Source organism: Lycium ferocissimum, chromosome 5, assembly GCF_029784015.1.
Source record: "Lycium ferocissimum isolate CSIRO_LF1 chromosome 5, AGI_CSIRO_Lferr_CH_V1, whole genome shotgun sequence".
NCBI lineage: Eukaryota > Viridiplantae > Streptophyta > Magnoliopsida > Solanales > Solanaceae > Lycium > Lycium ferocissimum.
The window spans coordinates 65,184,044-65,201,570 of NC_081346.1; the positions used below are offsets into that span (position 1 = coordinate 65,184,044).

At 33.8% G+C, this 17,527-nt stretch overlaps 1 protein-coding gene across 2 annotated transcripts; it reads right to left on the reverse strand.

Moving 5' to 3' along the window:
• Positions 1 to 4,258: 4,258 nt before the first annotated feature.
• On the reverse strand, positions 4,259 to 16,581 carry LOC132057096 (serine/threonine-protein kinase ATG1c-like). Of its 2 annotated transcripts, none has more exons than XM_059449538.1 (13): positions 16,147 to 16,579; positions 10,075 to 10,195; positions 9,895 to 9,953; positions 9,138 to 9,202; positions 8,814 to 8,907; positions 8,651 to 8,731; positions 8,422 to 8,530; positions 8,158 to 8,230; positions 7,741 to 8,072; positions 7,252 to 7,610; positions 5,454 to 5,748; positions 4,891 to 4,961; positions 4,259 to 4,711 (listed from the first exon to the last, which is right to left on the reverse strand). In XM_059449538.1, the coding sequence occupies exons 1-13, from the start codon at positions 16,399 to 16,401 to the stop codon at positions 4,472 to 4,474; spliced, it is 2,154 nt and encodes a 717-aa protein (XP_059305521.1). In that variant the 5' UTR covers positions 16,402 to 16,579; the 3' UTR covers positions 4,259 to 4,471. The 2 variants fall into 2 exon arrangements, with proteins under 2 accessions (XP_059305521.1, XP_059305522.1); XM_059449539.1 differs by having other exon boundaries at positions 4,608 to 4,789; positions 16,147 to 16,581.
• Positions 16,582 to 17,527: the final 946 nt, after the last annotated feature.

The window sequence follows — 17,527 nt, forward strand, 5'->3', positions numbered from 1 at the left end:
GTTTTTTGGAGTCTCTTGAAAACTTTGTTTGAAATCTCATGTATATCTACCCAGTTCATGATCTAATCTGCACCAGAAAAATTAAACATGAGTGATTCATCTTCTCAATAAAATCCCTACTTTCACTTCTCAATCTTTGAATGTCGCAATGACTCTGTAAGACAATAACAACGAATTAAAAATAAAAAATAAAAAATAAAAAATAAAAAAAAACTTGAATACTACATAACCCTCTAATCAAATTTGGAATTTAATACATAATGAAAGCTTCAAGAAACAACAAAGAACGTTCAGAAATTGTGTCAAGCATCAAAAAGTTTACCTCTTTTATCTTATTTTAATAAAATTTCTTACTAGAAAACATCTTGTGGGATTCAACCATAATAGCTCTCTATCACTTTCAGTTGATAGAGAAAGGTTTGCCATTTTAATAATAAGCACAAATTCTTAAAATATTTAGTATTACCTTGTTACACTAATTTATTATATTGATATATGGAGTAACTTTTATTTGCATTTAGATAGTTCAGATTATTTATTAAATATAAATATTCAAAATATTTTTTTCTATCAAAAAATAAATTTATTTTGCTGAAATACGATTTTTATAATATTACATTGATATATTGGTAATTCCATATGCACATTCAGATATTGAAAACAAACACTCTTAATCATTCAGTATTCAGATCTAGAGACAAAATCTTAATATTCAGATGTACATTCAAATTCAGACATTTAGATCTTAATGCACATCTTAATATTCAGATGTGTATTGCATTCAGACGTCTTAATCTTAATGTAAACAAATGAGGCCTAAGTGAGCATAATATTTATCACCCTCTTTCATCCTCTTTGTACCCTATGATATTATTAAGGGCCCGTCTTATATTTCCAACATAATTGTCTTTATAGAAGTTCAATGCAAAGTAAGGAAGAATGGAACAATCCAATGATGGCGACGCCACCGCCAATTATCAATTTCTCTTCCCTCCTGAAATGAATAAATATCAATGATGTTGCATGATTTCACCTAAACTCTGTTCCTGCAGCACAAATATCATCAAACTTAGCTTATAAGTTGAGACTCTTATGAAATTTTGCTTGTTTGTGCAGAATGTGTATTAACAAAATAAAACGTTACAGAAGCTACTACGTATGACAGTATGAGCTTTTGATATTCCAAAAGATTAATTACCCAAAATTTGGTCTGCTTCATTTTTTTAATGCCTGTAGTCATTTAATGCTTGGTGGAACGTACCAAAACACCCTCAGTATTAGGATTATTTCTTTCATTAATATGTGCTTTTTTTACCAGAAAAATAAGGTAAAAAGCCAAAAAAATGACAAAAAAGGTAAATGTAAATCCTAGCCTATGAGACATAGCACATTACCTTGCTCATTATATATATATATATATATATATATATATAGAGAGAGATTGTAAGTTATCAATTCAAAAAAAAAAAAAAAAAAAAAAAAAAAAAAATGGAAGACAAACGGTTCTAGGAGAAAAAAAAAGTAAATATATTTAAGATAATATGTTGTTATGATTGTAACTAAAAATTTTGGAAGCAACAACAAACAACAACATACCAAAGTTAATCCACACATGAGTGTGAAGATGCAGGAAAGGGTTAAAAATGTGGGTGACCTTACCCTCAGTAAGAGTGAGGTCGTTCGAAAGACCCCTACTAAAAGAAAACAAGAAAACAAGTGGAGAAAAATCACATACCGATAGGCAAATCAAAGCAATGCAAAAAATGAGAAAAAAAAACAAGGCAGAAGTAGCCGATAAAACAAGGAGAGACAGAGAGACACCAACACATAAAAGCGAGGAAACATAAAAATGACCAAGAGCAAAGCAAAGCCTACTAGTGCTTACGGTTAGAAATGAGACTACCTACTACCCTTCTACCCCAATCCGAGCCCTCCCAACCTCCTATCTGCAAGGTCCACCCTCTAACCGAAACAACGCCAAGTCCCGCCTAATCACCTCTCCCCAATATTTCTTTGGCCTTCCGTACCTCTCCTAAAACCATCCGTGCCCAACCTCTCACACCTCCGCACCCAAGATCCATGCGCTCTCCCCTCTTCACGCCCAAACCATCTCAACCTCGCTTTCTTCCCGCATCTTGTCCTCCACCGATGCCACTCCCACCTTGTCCTCGTTGTCCTCATTCTCGATCCATTCTCTCCCAAGCCACGCATCCACACATCCAGCATTCTCTCATTTCCACGATTTTCATCTTCTCGCACGCGAGAGTTCTTGATCGGCCAACACTGTCCGTCCCACAAATGCAGTCGGTTCAACTCACCACTTTGTAGAACTTGCCCTTAAGTTTTGGAAGCAAATATATAAAATATTAATTATCTAAATCATGATTAAGACTTTTCTTCAGTCAATTAAATATTAATCATTAATTGCATCCCACGTGTCTCAAATCCAAACTAGAACTTGGAGAAAATGGAGGAGCCGGATCCCTCTATATCCATTACATTAGTTAGCCAATTTTTACAGGTGAAAGTAAAGGTAATTAATTTAATAAAATTGCCCTCGAAATAAGTTTTAGAAACAAAACATCAGGTCTATACTATATATGAGAACAAATGAATAAGTAGATCTAGATTCCTCTTCTGAGTTCTAACCATAAAACTTTATTGTAAACTACATTGTTTTTGTTTTAAAAGCTATCATTCCGAAAACAAATGAGAAACAATAAGAGATGGATAACTAAACAAATGATAAAACAGGGAATTTTGTCATTTTACATACTCTTATTCAAGTATGGCTAAGATGCGTATTATGACTTCCTAATTGAACCCAGTATAAAGTAATACGAATTACAGAAAAAGTATTCTCAAAGATATTCTTTTGGAAGCGAAGTCACTTGGGAAAATGTAGTTGAAATCTTTTGAGAACGCTCACAGAACTTCATAGAAACAATAACCAAACACGTCCTATAAAACAAAACTTCGAAACTACTTTTCCGAAGAAAATCTATTTTCAGAGATAATGTCTTATATCTAGCATCAGTAGTCACGTTACTCGGTCATTCATGCTTGTGTATTTGCGGTATGCAACTATGCCTATGCATAATTAACATTTGCAATATGCTCATATCTCTTATTAGCCATATCACTATAACGCAAGCTCAGTAAACTCCTATAAAGTATTTCGATATATATATACATCTTGCTTATAAAATATTTACGAAACGCCGAGGATAAGCTTTTTTATATTTACAAAACATAACATTACAAATCCCATACAAAACATGCTTTATATTTAAAAAAAAAAAAATTAAATTATTTTTTTATTTTTAAAAATCATTTTTTTTTTTTAAAAAATATTTTTTATTTTTTTAAAAAAAATATATTTTTTTAAATTTATTTTTATTTTTAAAAAAATTAATATTTTTTTTTGCTCAAAAACTTATGTATGAAAGTTGTATGAAATGTGTATATTCTACTAAGACTTAAAAAAGTTTGCTCAAAATTTAGTGATAAAAAATGTATTAAATGCTGTGATATCTCGTTCAAGCGCTTAAAAAATCCGCTCAAAATTGTGTGTATGAAAACAATATGAAATTTGTATCGTCTATGTCTTAAAATTTCGCTCACATTTTCATGTATAAAGTTCATGTTAGATTTCCGTAAAATTAATACAACTACAACAACATCAGAATAATTTTCATACAATATTCACGCTGAAAGTTTTCGCTCAAAATTAGATGATACGAAAATTATATTAAAAATTTTGCTTTCACACATACACATTTCATACAACTTTCATACATAGAAATATGAGGTAATTTTTTAAGCCATTGAGCAAAAAAAAATAAATAAATTAATATTTAAAAAATATATATAAAAATTATTTTTTAAAAAAAAATATATATATTTTCTTGGAAAAAAATAAAAAAACGAAAAAATATACGAAAATCCGTCATGCCAGAATATATCGTTATTATTGTAGTTTAAAACTATCGTTACGTTTCTCGTAAATATTTTCCCAATACGTATATATACGTAGCTTTTCCTCTAATTCTATAATTGTTATAGATATAGATATCTGAAGTTAATTCTTAAATCAGTCCCAATTTCCACCAGTGTATCCACCTGGATTACAAAAAAAATGACCCCTTAAGAGAAACGTAGATGCATGCCACTAGTCTATAGAAAAGATTGGATATCAGCTAACAAAGAGCTCAATGTGCTGAAAGAGGCTTTGCCTCCAGATGAATATGAAGAGATGGTCCAGGGCATTGAATTTTTCTTGAAGAAAGAGGAACTCTATGTTACAATCGTTAAAGAAAATGAATTAAACGTAATTTTTACATTTTTTTTCTTTTTCCTTCTCGCTCATTTTAAATTGCTAAAAGAATAACTGTACAGACAAAAGAATTTTACAGAGTAAGACACTGACATATCACAGTCGTTTTGTATTAACAGCAACTCTCTCTCCTCCTTACGGGGAGCAGTGTTGATCCTCACACTTGAGCAGAGCCATCATTTGAGACCTTGAAACGCTTTGCCTGTTATTGAGGACATCAATGTAATTTTGAAGCCTATAACGATCCGAATTTGTCAGAGAAAATGGAGGATTTAAAATAAGAGATGGTGCTTCCACTTGAAGGAATGCTAACAACCGCACAGCTTTTGAATAAAACACGACTGCATTTTCAGTCCGACCCATGTACTCATCAACCTGCCACAGTATCATAACTTCTGGTAAATGCTTACTGTAATATCACGCGCACGAAAAGAGTTTCTGATTCCCTCTGTCCTAAAGTTTTATGATGAAAGTCACTTTATTTATGTTGGACTTTAATTCAACAAAAACACCAATACAGACCAAGATCAAGAAAGAAAATAAAGAACACTTACAGCTCCCTTCCTACCCAAAGCCAGGGCAGATTGAAATATCATCTCCATTGCATCTGGCACCTCTGTGTTTCCTGGGAACAAACAACAGCACAAGCAAGCTCTTCATCTTTTTGTCTAAGACCAGACCATAAAAAGAAGTATAGGCATCATACTCAAGTGAAAAGTTAATATATTTCTATGCCGAATCATCTAAGGATGCTTTGATCGATTTCAATTTTTGTAGTAAAAGAAATAGCTAAGAATAATATTTGACGCACATAAATATGAAAATACCAAGGGACAACTACAAGCTCAACAGATGGCTATTCTATCTCCAGTTCGAAACTTCGAATTTTCCGAGTTAGTTTGCAGTAACTTGCATAATTTTGTCTTAATAGTAGCTGTAAAGTAAAAGTTCGCCAGGTGTATAGGGACTCGTAAATTATTGCAGTAGAATAGAAAGAGGAAACAGGAAACAAAATGTCAAAAGCAGAGTTGCAGCATCACATATAAAGCACATGGAGATTGAAGCAAAAGGGGATGGGTAGAGGTCAAATTGACAATCGTAGTCACGGAGAGTATACCAGGCTCTATATGTTTGGCAAGTTCCTCTGCGTTACCAACTTCACCAAGAAATGCTTTTTCAATATGAGAGCACACATTCTCCGGCCCTAAAATGTTAGTAGCATCAAGATGCTCTTTGATGTTAAGACCTACTTGACTTTTCTTCATGATTTCCTTCAATCTGATAGTTTCTTGGTTCGGACTTCCTTCAATTGCCGATGCCGCTTGTGTAAGACAAATATCCAAAGCTTGCTTCCATATAGCAAGAATGACTAGCTGAATTGAAAATGCTTCCAGATGCTTGCCTGCCTCAACCTTCGGGAGAAAGCAAGAACTATTAGCAGAAGCATACCAGAAAGGAACTAATAATAGCGTAGAAACCAGAATAGTCAAGTAAGCCAAAGAAGAATCAGCACAAGATTTTGAATATAACATCTCTTGAGCACCGAATCTTGAAAGCATATATTAAGACAATAAATATGTTTAACAGCAAAAGGTAGTAGACCATACAGTTAAAAAATTAACGTAAGTTCTCCAAGCACTTACCATCACCTGATATTAGCAAGGCGAAAGCAGTGATGATGGAAAGTTAAATCGGATGACACCCACAACAAACAAGGACCGAGATTGACCAAGAGCTAAAGCTTGGAATATATAAAAATTGTTTTTGCTGATAAACCCAAGGCAGAAATCAAAAGATCTTTCTTTTCTTGTTCTTTTTTCAGCTCTCTTAAAAGTGAGGCTCGGCTGTCAAACTTGCAAACTAGGTTGGTATTTCGTATTCCATTTAAACTCTTTATCTCACCACGTTAAACTTTCTAGTAAGTCTGTATCCCAAAGAAAAGGCAATCTCTATGACAATACCTTTATGAAAATGAAAAAATAAAAAAGGCAATCACTATCTAATATAATTTATTCGGGTGATATTATTGTTCCATACCTGATGATTGAATGTTAATTAAAAAAAAATTAGAAATGCAATCACTATCTGATATAATTTATTCGGGTGATATTATTGTTCCATACCTGATGATTGAATGTTCTCTCTTTTGGTTTTATAGATTAACGATCAAATTATTTTAAGAAGCACAAAGGCTACACATGTAATCAGCGTCTCCATTTGCCTGGGCTGGTAAATAAATTGACCTCAGACAGGAATCAACTAATAAATCACAATGGAATGTTTAAGGGGACAAAGTTTGGCTTTATAAAATTCTTGTTAAATTTTCTTCAGGAATCAACAGGTTGATTTACGCATGTAAAGATCAGCTCATTGCTGAAACCGCTGAAGTACACATTAAACCCCACATTTAGTACAAAAGAAGAAAAAAAGATGCTTCTCATTCAGCTGTACATGGAGTAAACTTTGTCAAAGTAACATGTCACAAAAGATGTACATCAAGATTTAGATATTCCATGAGATATACGAGGCAAGTAAAATAAGAATAGTTTGTATTAGGGAAGAACAAAGTACATTAGAATGTCAAAATTTGTTCTATTAAACAACTAAGACAATAAACAGCGAAAAGCTAATGAAAGGATCTGCAAGAATAGGATAGATGACTCCACCTTGAGCAAACATATTAGACTTCTGCATTGTAACAACAACATACCCAATATAATCCCACAAGTGGGGTGAGGGGAGGGTGAGATGTACGCAGACCTTACTCCTACATTGGATGCAGCCAAACCAATGGTGTAAACAGTAGCAAGGCTGTTGTAGAACAATGCTAATGCTCTAAATAAAGCATGGGATCAAAGCTAAAGAAATGAATAGTATCAAACACCTGAAGAGAAAATGACATCACTTTGAGTTACCTTCTCATTTACTAATTCCATGATGGCAGAGGCAAAACGTTGCAGGGACTCTATTCTGGTCTTGCCATCAGTTGGCGGCTGCTCCAAACGGCTTATGACATCAGTGCATACTTGTGAAGTTCCAGGTGCAGATGAGGCACTTTCCAAACTTCCTAAATGACCTATTCTACTAAGTGGAGGGCCAATAATAGGCAACGGGTTACTTGGTCTAGGATCTGCACTCGCAGACGCTTGCAGGGAGCTGCTTGATCTGAATGGCATATTGCTAAGCCTAGAGGCACCTGCTGAAGAATATGAGTCCATGGGGGGACCAGAAACAATGACATAGTCCTGATCAATCAACTCAAGCGAATCTACCACTGTTGAATGGAGTGAATACCATAATCAGAAAGTTAGTATTAGCCAAACTGACTGTAGATCCTAGCATAACAAAAATTTCCTCAAAATTCTAGGCAAAAGGAAATTGGGAATAGCGTTGCAAAATAGAACCTTTTGAACGAGTAGTTGCTTGTCTGTGGTCCTTCAAATTAATAGATTCCTTCAGGTTCCCTTCTGACTGTCGGTGGCTAGAGCCAATAATATCTGTTCTGCGCAGGGCATCACTAGTAACTTCTTTCCTTTCAGTTTTTACATCACAAGAAAAACCATATGACATCCTCTGTGGTAATCTCCCAGCAAATGAAGGACTACCATCAGGACCGCTGGAATCATCATCCAGACTAAAGGGTAAACCATCTTCTTGAAAAGCTTCCTCTGTGCTCCTCACAGGATAGCTTTCTGATATAGGAAAACCACCTATTACCCTTTGAGGTCTCTTATCCCTGCGGACCATGTCCAACATTAATCAAATCCGAAAGATGAAATAATATGTAAATAACGAGATCCAGAATTCATTAACCACTTTACCAAGACAGCTCATCTGGCTGCTTCTGTGCAAGAAATGGGTGGTTAAAGAACTCTTCAAACGTCAACCGCTCCACTGTGCATTCAAGGATACACAAAAGACAAGTTTTCAAATTGTGATGAGAAATTTTCAGGTAATGAGAATTTTGCATTTGTTATTTTTAAGGTAAATACTAAAAATCATACGACCTTCTCTATGAGAAAGGTTCACAATGGCAAGGCTGTAGGAAATATGATACAAGAATCAAGTCTTCCACTCAAAAGTACCTGGATAACGGCGCAACAATTTTTTACACAAATCTATGCAGTCAGGACTTAAATTTTTTGCATTTGGAGGAAACAGCAATTCAGTAGACTTTAATATGTTCTGGAGCAACTGCAGCAAAGATGGAGGGAGAAAATTTAGAACTTTGTGTCAAGACTCTTAATATCACCGGTCAAATTGCACCTGGAAGTGCCACCATAAGAAGTTTGCAATGCTTAGAAGATATTAAACCTGGATTTGATTGTTTCCAGTAAACGGGGTTTTTCCTGTTACAAGCTGAAACAGGATGGCACCAACGCTCCAGAGATCTGCCTGCGTTTGCAGCCAAAAGTTAATAGGATCTTGAAATGATATTACCAGACTGTGGATGAGAATCATAGAAAGAGTATATCACCTTTGCATCATACTTTTGAAGTTGCATTATTTCTGGAGCCATGTACAATGGTGAACCACAAAGTGTTTCAGCAAGACCCCTAGGTTGCAAAGACCTAACAAAAGAGAGAGGTGGTTGAAGTCATTGTGACTTTTGAGTGGACCATTTAGGAAACATTTAACCAGTAAGCTTGCAACTTAAATAGAGGGAAAAGGAAGGAAAGAAAATACAGAAAAAGAGTTTTAAAAGGCATATGGACTGCTGGATCTCGGATCATTCAAAAGGGGAAAGGAGAGGGAGGGGAGTAAATCAGCAAAAAGACATTTAGTAGATGAACAACTTCACCTTGCAAACCCAAAATCAGCAATCTTCAAGGTGGAGCTGTCCTTGTTTGAGGATAAGAGCAGATTCTGTTGGATCAAGACAAAAGGAAAAAAATCAATGAATTGGCCATTCCAATAACCATGCCATTCAAATTCTCAAAAAAAAATGTACGAAGTATTACTGTCCAGGAATAAATGAAATATTACCAAAGAGACGTGCAAGAACTCACTCCTAGAAAACCAAACCACATTAGCTCTCTCAACTAGAGTCTACTAATTTGCTGATATGAATACTACATGTACGTCCAAAGAGACTCATCTCCCTTTTTTTTTTTTTTTTTCTTTGATAAGGTAAGAGACTCGTCTCCTTTGACGCTTTCCTTTTCCTTTATTATCTTTTTGAAGAGTATTGTCCTCAGCAAATATGGTAATTATTCAAAATCTCTGTATGAGAGATGCCATTGCTACCCGAGAATGAAGCAACTGCATGCCTAATTACCTTGGAGTCGTGTGAACCATTTCAACCTGTGGTTTATGCACTAATGCTGCCAAATAGTAAGCTCCAATTGATGATTAATACAACAGATGGCTACAAAAAGTGCTAGGTGGTGCACAAGCAACAACTAACCGGCTTTGCAACTCGTGCAATCTTTAATATTTTTACACATAGAAAAGCTAGCATGATAGTCATTGAATTTCAACGAGAACTATGGCAGGGATACACCTGAGGCTTATGAGTAAATAAAAATTTACAGTATAATAGTAGAACGAAGTGAAACCTGAGGCTTTAGATCCCTATGGATTAGATTGTTGTCGCGAAGGATTTTTAGACCAGATGCTGCAGTCAACAAATGAACATGAACATTTAGTATGCTTGAATTCATGTAATAATAAAAATTTATTCACTCAACATGTGAAAAGGGGAAGTTACGCTAAAGAAATAGAAGGTTCAGACAAACCAAGTTGCTGCATAAAATGTTTTGCAGTTGCTTCTGGAATTTTCCCTTGGCGTTGTTGAATGTACATAGAAAGATCACCTCCTCTGCAGTACTCCAGAACAATATATATTTTTCCCACCTCCTATATCCCATGCACGAGGTTTCATTTAGATCAAAAAGGAAAAGAAAAGATAAGACTCGAGCAGAAACACATTCCATTTGTTTTTTAAGCAGATTCGTAATCAGTAACACGGTGCACCCAAAATGAAATATAGAAAAATAAGTGACACGAAACTTGGACTATAGACTAAGCAAAGCAACGAAGCTGGGAGTACGCTCAAGCAGAGCTCAGATACATTGGTCGAGAGTTTGCTAGGTGTAGGGAAAAAGCTGAACCTGCTCAATCCTAATTTCCATTGAACTAACCGAAAAGCTATAACTATTACTTCCTCAGATTATACTGAGATTAAATCACGTATTCCTTGTATCATGTTTATAGAAACAAAGTTGTTACTTTCTTTATAACAACACAAAGACAACTAAACAGGTAACACATAATTTGCGTTTTCGTTATTGAGTTCCTTCTTTCTATAGAAGAGTTTCACCAATCAGATATTATCTCAAGTCCCGATCAAAATGAGCATAGAATTCAATACTGCTCAAAGTTCCAAATGCATAAACCTAATATCCAAAGACTCCGTGCATCCAAACAAGCAGTCAGATAAACCTCTATTATTTCCAATTGCTCCATTGCCTCACACAAGTACCTTAATTTTTATCAGTAAGCTACAATTTGACTATGAAGTCTAGCATTTCACTTAGCAGAAAGAAGCATATTCATTGATTAACACATAATGCGCATTTTCATTATTGAGTTGCTTCTTTCTATAAAGACTTTCACCAACTAGATATTATCTCAAGTCCCCAGCAAAATGATCATAGGATTCAATACTGCTCAAAGTTCCAAATGCATAAACCTAATATCTGAACACTCTGTACATCCAACCAAGTAATCAGATAAACCTCTATTATTCCAATCGCTCCATACTCACACAAGTACCCAAATTTTATCAGTAAGCTACAATTTGACTATGAAGTCTAGCATTTCGCTTAGCAGAACGATGCATACTTCATCGATTAACACAATCAAAAAAAATCTGAAACTAAATTATAAACTGCTCAAAGTTCCAAATGCATAAACCTATCCGAAGACTCCGTGCATCCAAACAAGCAGTCAGATTAACCTCTACTATTTCCACTTGCTCCATGAACTAACACAAGGACCTAAATTTTATCAGTAAGCTGTAATTTGACTATGAAGTCTAGCATTTCGCTTTAGCAGAAAGATGAATATTTCATTGACTAACACGAAAACAAATCTAAAACTGAATTTGACGGTACGAACCTCTATTATTTCCAATTGCTCCATAGACTAACACAAGTACCAAAAATTTATCAGTAAACTACAATTCGACTATGAAGTCTAGCATTTCTCTTAGCGGAAAGATGCCTATTTCATTGATTAACACGAAAACAAATCTAAAACTGAATTTGACGGTACGAACCTCTATTATTTCCAATTGCTCCATAGACTAACACAAGTACCAAAAATTTATCAGTAAACTACAATTCGACTATGAAGTCTAGCATTTCTCTTAGCGGAAAGATGCCTATTTCATTGATTAACACGAAAACAAAACTAAAACTGAATTTGACAGTACGAATTTATAATATTTCCAATAGCTCAGTAGACCAACACAAGTACCAAAAGTTTATCTGTAAGCTAAAATTCGACTATGAATCTAGCATTTCGCTTGGCAGAAAGATGCATATCGCATTGATAAACACGAAAACCAATCTAAAATTAAAATTGACAGTACGAACCTCTATTATTTCCAAGTGCTCCATAGACCAACACAAGTACCTAAAGTTTAGCTAAAATTCAACTATGAAATCTAGCATTTCTCTTAGCGGAGAGATGCATATTTCATTTATTAACACGGACTAAAAACTAAAACTAAATTTGACGGTATGAACCTATATTATTTCCAATTGCCCCATAGATTAACACAAGTACGTAAAGTTTATCATTTAGCTAAAATTTGTCTATAAAAAAAATCTAGCATTATGCTTAGCAGAAAGATGTATATTTCATTGATTGACACGAAAACAAATCTAAAACTAAATCTGACGGTACGAAACTCTATTATTTCCAATTGCTCTATAGACTAAGACAAGTACCTAACGTTTATCAGTAAGCTAAAATTCGACTATGAAATCTAGCATTCGCTTAGTGAAAAGATGCATATTTCATTGATTAAAACGAAAACAAATCTAAAACTAAATTTGACGGTACAAACCTCTGTTATTTCCAATTGGAACATAGACTAATACAAGTACCTAAAGTTTATCAGTAAGCTAAAATTCGACTATGAAATCTAGCATTTCGCTTAGCAGAAAGATGCACATATTTGTCTAATTACCAAAACATAGAAAGATGCATATTTCATTGATTAACACGAAAACAAATCTAAAGCTAAATTTGAAGGCACGAACCTCTATTATTTCCAATTGCTCCATAGACTAATACAAGTACCGAAAGTTTATCAGTAAGCTAAAATTCGACTATGAATCTAGCATTTCGCTTAGCGGAAAGATCCATATTTCATTGATTAACAAGGAAACAAATCTAAAAATAAATATGACGGTACGAACCTATATTATTTCCAATTTCTCCATAGACTAACACAAGTACCTAAAGTTTATCAGTAAGCTAAAATTTGACTATAAAAAAATCTAGCATTTCGCTCAGCGGAAAGATGCATATTTCATTGATTGATATGAAAACAAATCTAAAATGAAATTTGGCAGTATGAACCTCTATTATTTCCAATTGCTCCATAGACTAAGACAAGAACCTAAAGTTTATCAGTAAAGCTAAAATGCGACTACGAAATCTAGCATTTCGCTTAATGAAAAGATGCATATTTCATTGATTAACACGAAAACAAATCTAAAACTAAATTTTACGGTACGAACCTCTATTATTTTCAATTGCCCCATAGACTAATACAAGTACCTAAAGTTTATCATTAAGCTAAAATTCGTTTACGAAATCTAGCATTTCGCTCAGCGGAAAGATGCATATTTCATTGATTAACACGAAAACAAATCTAAAACTAAATTTGAAGGTACGAACCTCTATTATTTCCAATTGCTCCATAGACTAACACAAGCACCTAAAGTTTATCAGTAAGCTAAAATTCGACTATGAAATCTAGCATTTCGCTTAGCGGAAAGATGCATATTTTATTGATTAACACGAAAACAAGTCTAAACTGAATTTGACGGTACGAACCTCTATTATTTCCAGTTGCTCCATGGACTAACACAAGTACCTAAATTTTACAAGTAAGCTGTAATCTGACTATGAAGTCTAGCATTTCGCAGTAGCAGAAAGATGCATATTTCATTGACTAACATGAAAACAAATCTAAAACTGAATTTGAAGGTATGAACCTCTACTATTTCCAATTGCTCCATACACTAACACAAGTACCTAAATTTTATCAGTAAGCTACAATTCGACTATGAAGTCTAGGATTTCACTTAGCGAAAAGATGCATATTTCATTTATTAACACAAAAACAAATCTAAAACTGAATTTGACGGCACAAACCTCTATCATTTCCAATTGCTCCATAGACTAACACAAGTACCTAAAGCTTATCAGTAAGCTAAAATTCGACTATGAATCTAGCATTTCACTTAGCGGAAAGATACATATTTCATATATTAACATGAAAACAAATCTAAAACTAAATTTGACAGTACGAACCTCTATTATTTCCAATTACTCCATAGACTAACACGAGTACCTAAAGTTTATCAGTAAGCTAAAATTCGACTATGAAATCTAGCATTTCGCTTAGCGGAAAGATGCATATTTCATTGATTAACACGAAAACAAATCTAAAACTAAATTTGACGGTACGAACCTCTATTATTTCCAATTGCTCCATAGACTAACACAAGTACCTAAAGTCTATCAGTAAGCTAAAATTCGATTACGAAATCTAGCATTTCGCTTAGCGGAAAGATGCATATTTTAGACTAACACAAGTACCATTGATTAACACGAAAACAAATCTAAAACTAAATTTGACGGTACGAACCTCTATTATTTCCAATTGCTCCATAGACTAACACAAGTACCTGAATCTATAGCTAAAATTCGATACGAAATCTAGCCTAGCGGAAAGATCCATATTTCATTGATTAACACGAAAACAAATCTAAAACAAAATTTGACGGTACGAACCTCTATTATTTCCGATTGCTCATAGACTAACATAAGTACCTAAAGTTTATCAGTAAGCTAAAATTCGACTATGAAATCTAGCATTTCGCTTAGCGGAAAGATGCATATTTCATTGATTAACATGAAAGCCAATCTAAAACTAAATCTAACGGTATGCACCTCTATTATTTCCAATTGCTCCATAGACTAACACAAGTATCGAAAGTTTATCAAAGTAGTCAAAATTCGACTATGAAATCTAGCATTTCGCTAGCGGAAAGATGCATATTTCATTGATTAACATGAAAGCCAATCTAAAACTAAACCGACGCGTATGAACCGCGATTATTTCCAATTGCTCCATAGACTAACACAAGTACCGAAAGTTTATCAGTAAGCTAAAATTCGACTATGAAATCTAGCATTTCGCTTAGCGGAAAGATGCATATTTCATTGATTAACATGAAAGCCAATCTAAAACTAAATCTGACGGTACGAACCTCTATTATTTCCAATTGCTCCATAGACTAACACAAGTATCGAAAGTTTATCAGTAAGCTAAAATTCGACTATGAAATCTAGCATTTCGCTTGGCGGAAAGATGCATATTTCATTGATTAACACGAAAGCCAATCTAAAACTAAATTTGACGGTACAAACCTCTATTATTTCCAATTGCTCCATAGACTAGCACAAGTACCTAAAGTTTATCAGTAAGCTAAAATTCGACTATGTAATCTAGCATTTCGCTTAGCGGAAAGATGCATATTTCATTGATTAACACGAAAGCCAATCTAAAACTAAATTCGACTACATTTTAACCTCTATTATTTCCAATTGCTCCATAGACTAACACAAGTATCGAAAGTTTATCAGTAAGCTAAAATTCGACTATGAAATCTAGCATTTCGCTTGGCGGAAAGATGCATATTTCATTGATTAACACGAAAGCCAATCTAAAACTAAACTTGACGGTACGAACCTCTATTATTAGTAAGCTACAATTCAACTATAAAGTCTACCATTTCCTTAGCAGAATGACGCATATTCCATTAATTAACACAAAAAAACAAAATCTAAAAACTTAATTTGAAATCACGCCGTGCAGGCTAATAATATTAGATGATTCACACAAGATGCATATTTCATTGATTAACACGAAAGCCAATCAAAAAATGCATATTTCACCGATTAACACATCTAAAAACTTAATTTGACGGTACGGACCTCGATCATAGACTCACACAAGTACCTAAATCTTATCAGTAAGCTACAATTTCAATACGAAGTCTAGCATTTCGTTTAGCAGAAAGACGCATACTTCATCGATCACACTAAAAAACTTAATTTGACGTAACGAACCTCGATCATAGACTCACACAAGTACCTAAATCTTATCAGTAAGGTAGAATTCGACTATTAAGTCTAGCATTTCACTTAGCAGAAAAACGCATAGTTCATTAATTAACACAAAAAAAAAAAAAAAAAAAAAAAAAGCAAAATTAAAACTGAAATTGACGATACGAATCTCGATCATGTTGTGCAAGCGAACAATATTACATACCTAATAATATTATTTCGCTTAGCAGAAAAATGCGTATTTCATCGATTAACACAACAAAGAAAATCTGAAAACTGAATTTGACGATACAAACCTCAATCACAGACTCACACAACTACCTAAATTTTATCAGTAAGCTACAATTTCATAGCATTTCGATTATTAACACAAAAATACATATAACATCGAAAAAAAAAAAAAAAAAAAAAAAAAAAATATTGACGGTGCGAACCTCGATCATATCGTGCAATCGTATAATATTAGGATGATTAATCTTCTGCAAAATTACAATTTCAGACTTTAAACTGTCTTGAAGTTTATTATTAAGCCTAGCTGTAACAATCTCTTTAATCGCAACTTCAGTTCCATGAGCTCGATGTCTAGCATGCCACACCGTTGAGAATGAACCTACCCCGATTTGTTTCCCTACAACATAATCACCTACTATTGACCTCCCTCCAACTCTATTGCTCATCGATTGAGCCATTATTACAATTCCAGAAAACCCTAACCGAAAGGTTTTCAACCAAACACGGTGTTAGCAGAGAGGTTTGCAATGGTCAAATTGAATTGGAATTAGTGAGGGAGATTAAGGGAGGTTTTTTTTTAGCTTAATGATTGAGCTTTGAAATTGTAAAAGGAAATGATGATTGTGTTTTATGAAAATGGGGAATTAATGGAGTTAGAGCCTGTTTGGATGGATTATAACTTTTGGCTTATTTTTATTATTTTGGCTTAAAATACATGCTTAAAAGTTAAAAGTTAATCTTACTCTACAACAACAATGTACCCAACGAAATCCCACACGGTAGAATTTGAGGAGGATAGAGTTTATGCAGACGTTAAGGTAAAAATGTTGTTTTCAGTAAGCCCTCGGCACAAAGAATTTTTTTATCTTACTCTAACACTATTAGAATGTTTAAAAGTTATTTTGGCTTAAAAGCACTTAAATTTTAAATTAATGCAAACGCATTCTTAATCTTGTCTTGATTTTAAAGCTTAACCAGAGAGGTCCACAACCAACCAAACACGGCCTTATCAGAAAGAGGTACACAGCCAAACACGGTGCTAGCAGAGACGCCTACAACGGTAAAATTTAAATGGAAGTTATGTACGGATAGGGTGACAGTGGATGGTGATTGAGCTTTGAAATTGAAAATGGAAATGATTGTTTTATAAAAAATAAAAATAAAAAAGGGAAATTAATGGAGTTAGAAGCGTTTTGCCATGAGAATTATTCACTTTTTTTGGGGAATTTTTTTTTCATTTAAAATAAGTGTTTAGCCATGAAATTTCAAAATTTAAAAATATCTAAAAATTTGTTTTCATTTTTTTTTTCATTTTTTCACTATCATTACCCGTTTGGCATGAAAAAATTTCACTTTTTACAGGAAAAAAAATCACTTTATCTGAAAAGCAACATTTGGCCATGACAATGTCAAATACAATTTCAAGTTGTATTTAAAATTTGAAAAACACCTATTCGCTTGGTTTCACTTTTTTGACATTCATTACATTCAAACAATCAAATATACTTTGTAAAAACTATAACCAAACACAATTTCATCTTCAACTCCAACTTTAAAATTCCAAATAAAGTGAAAATTATTTGG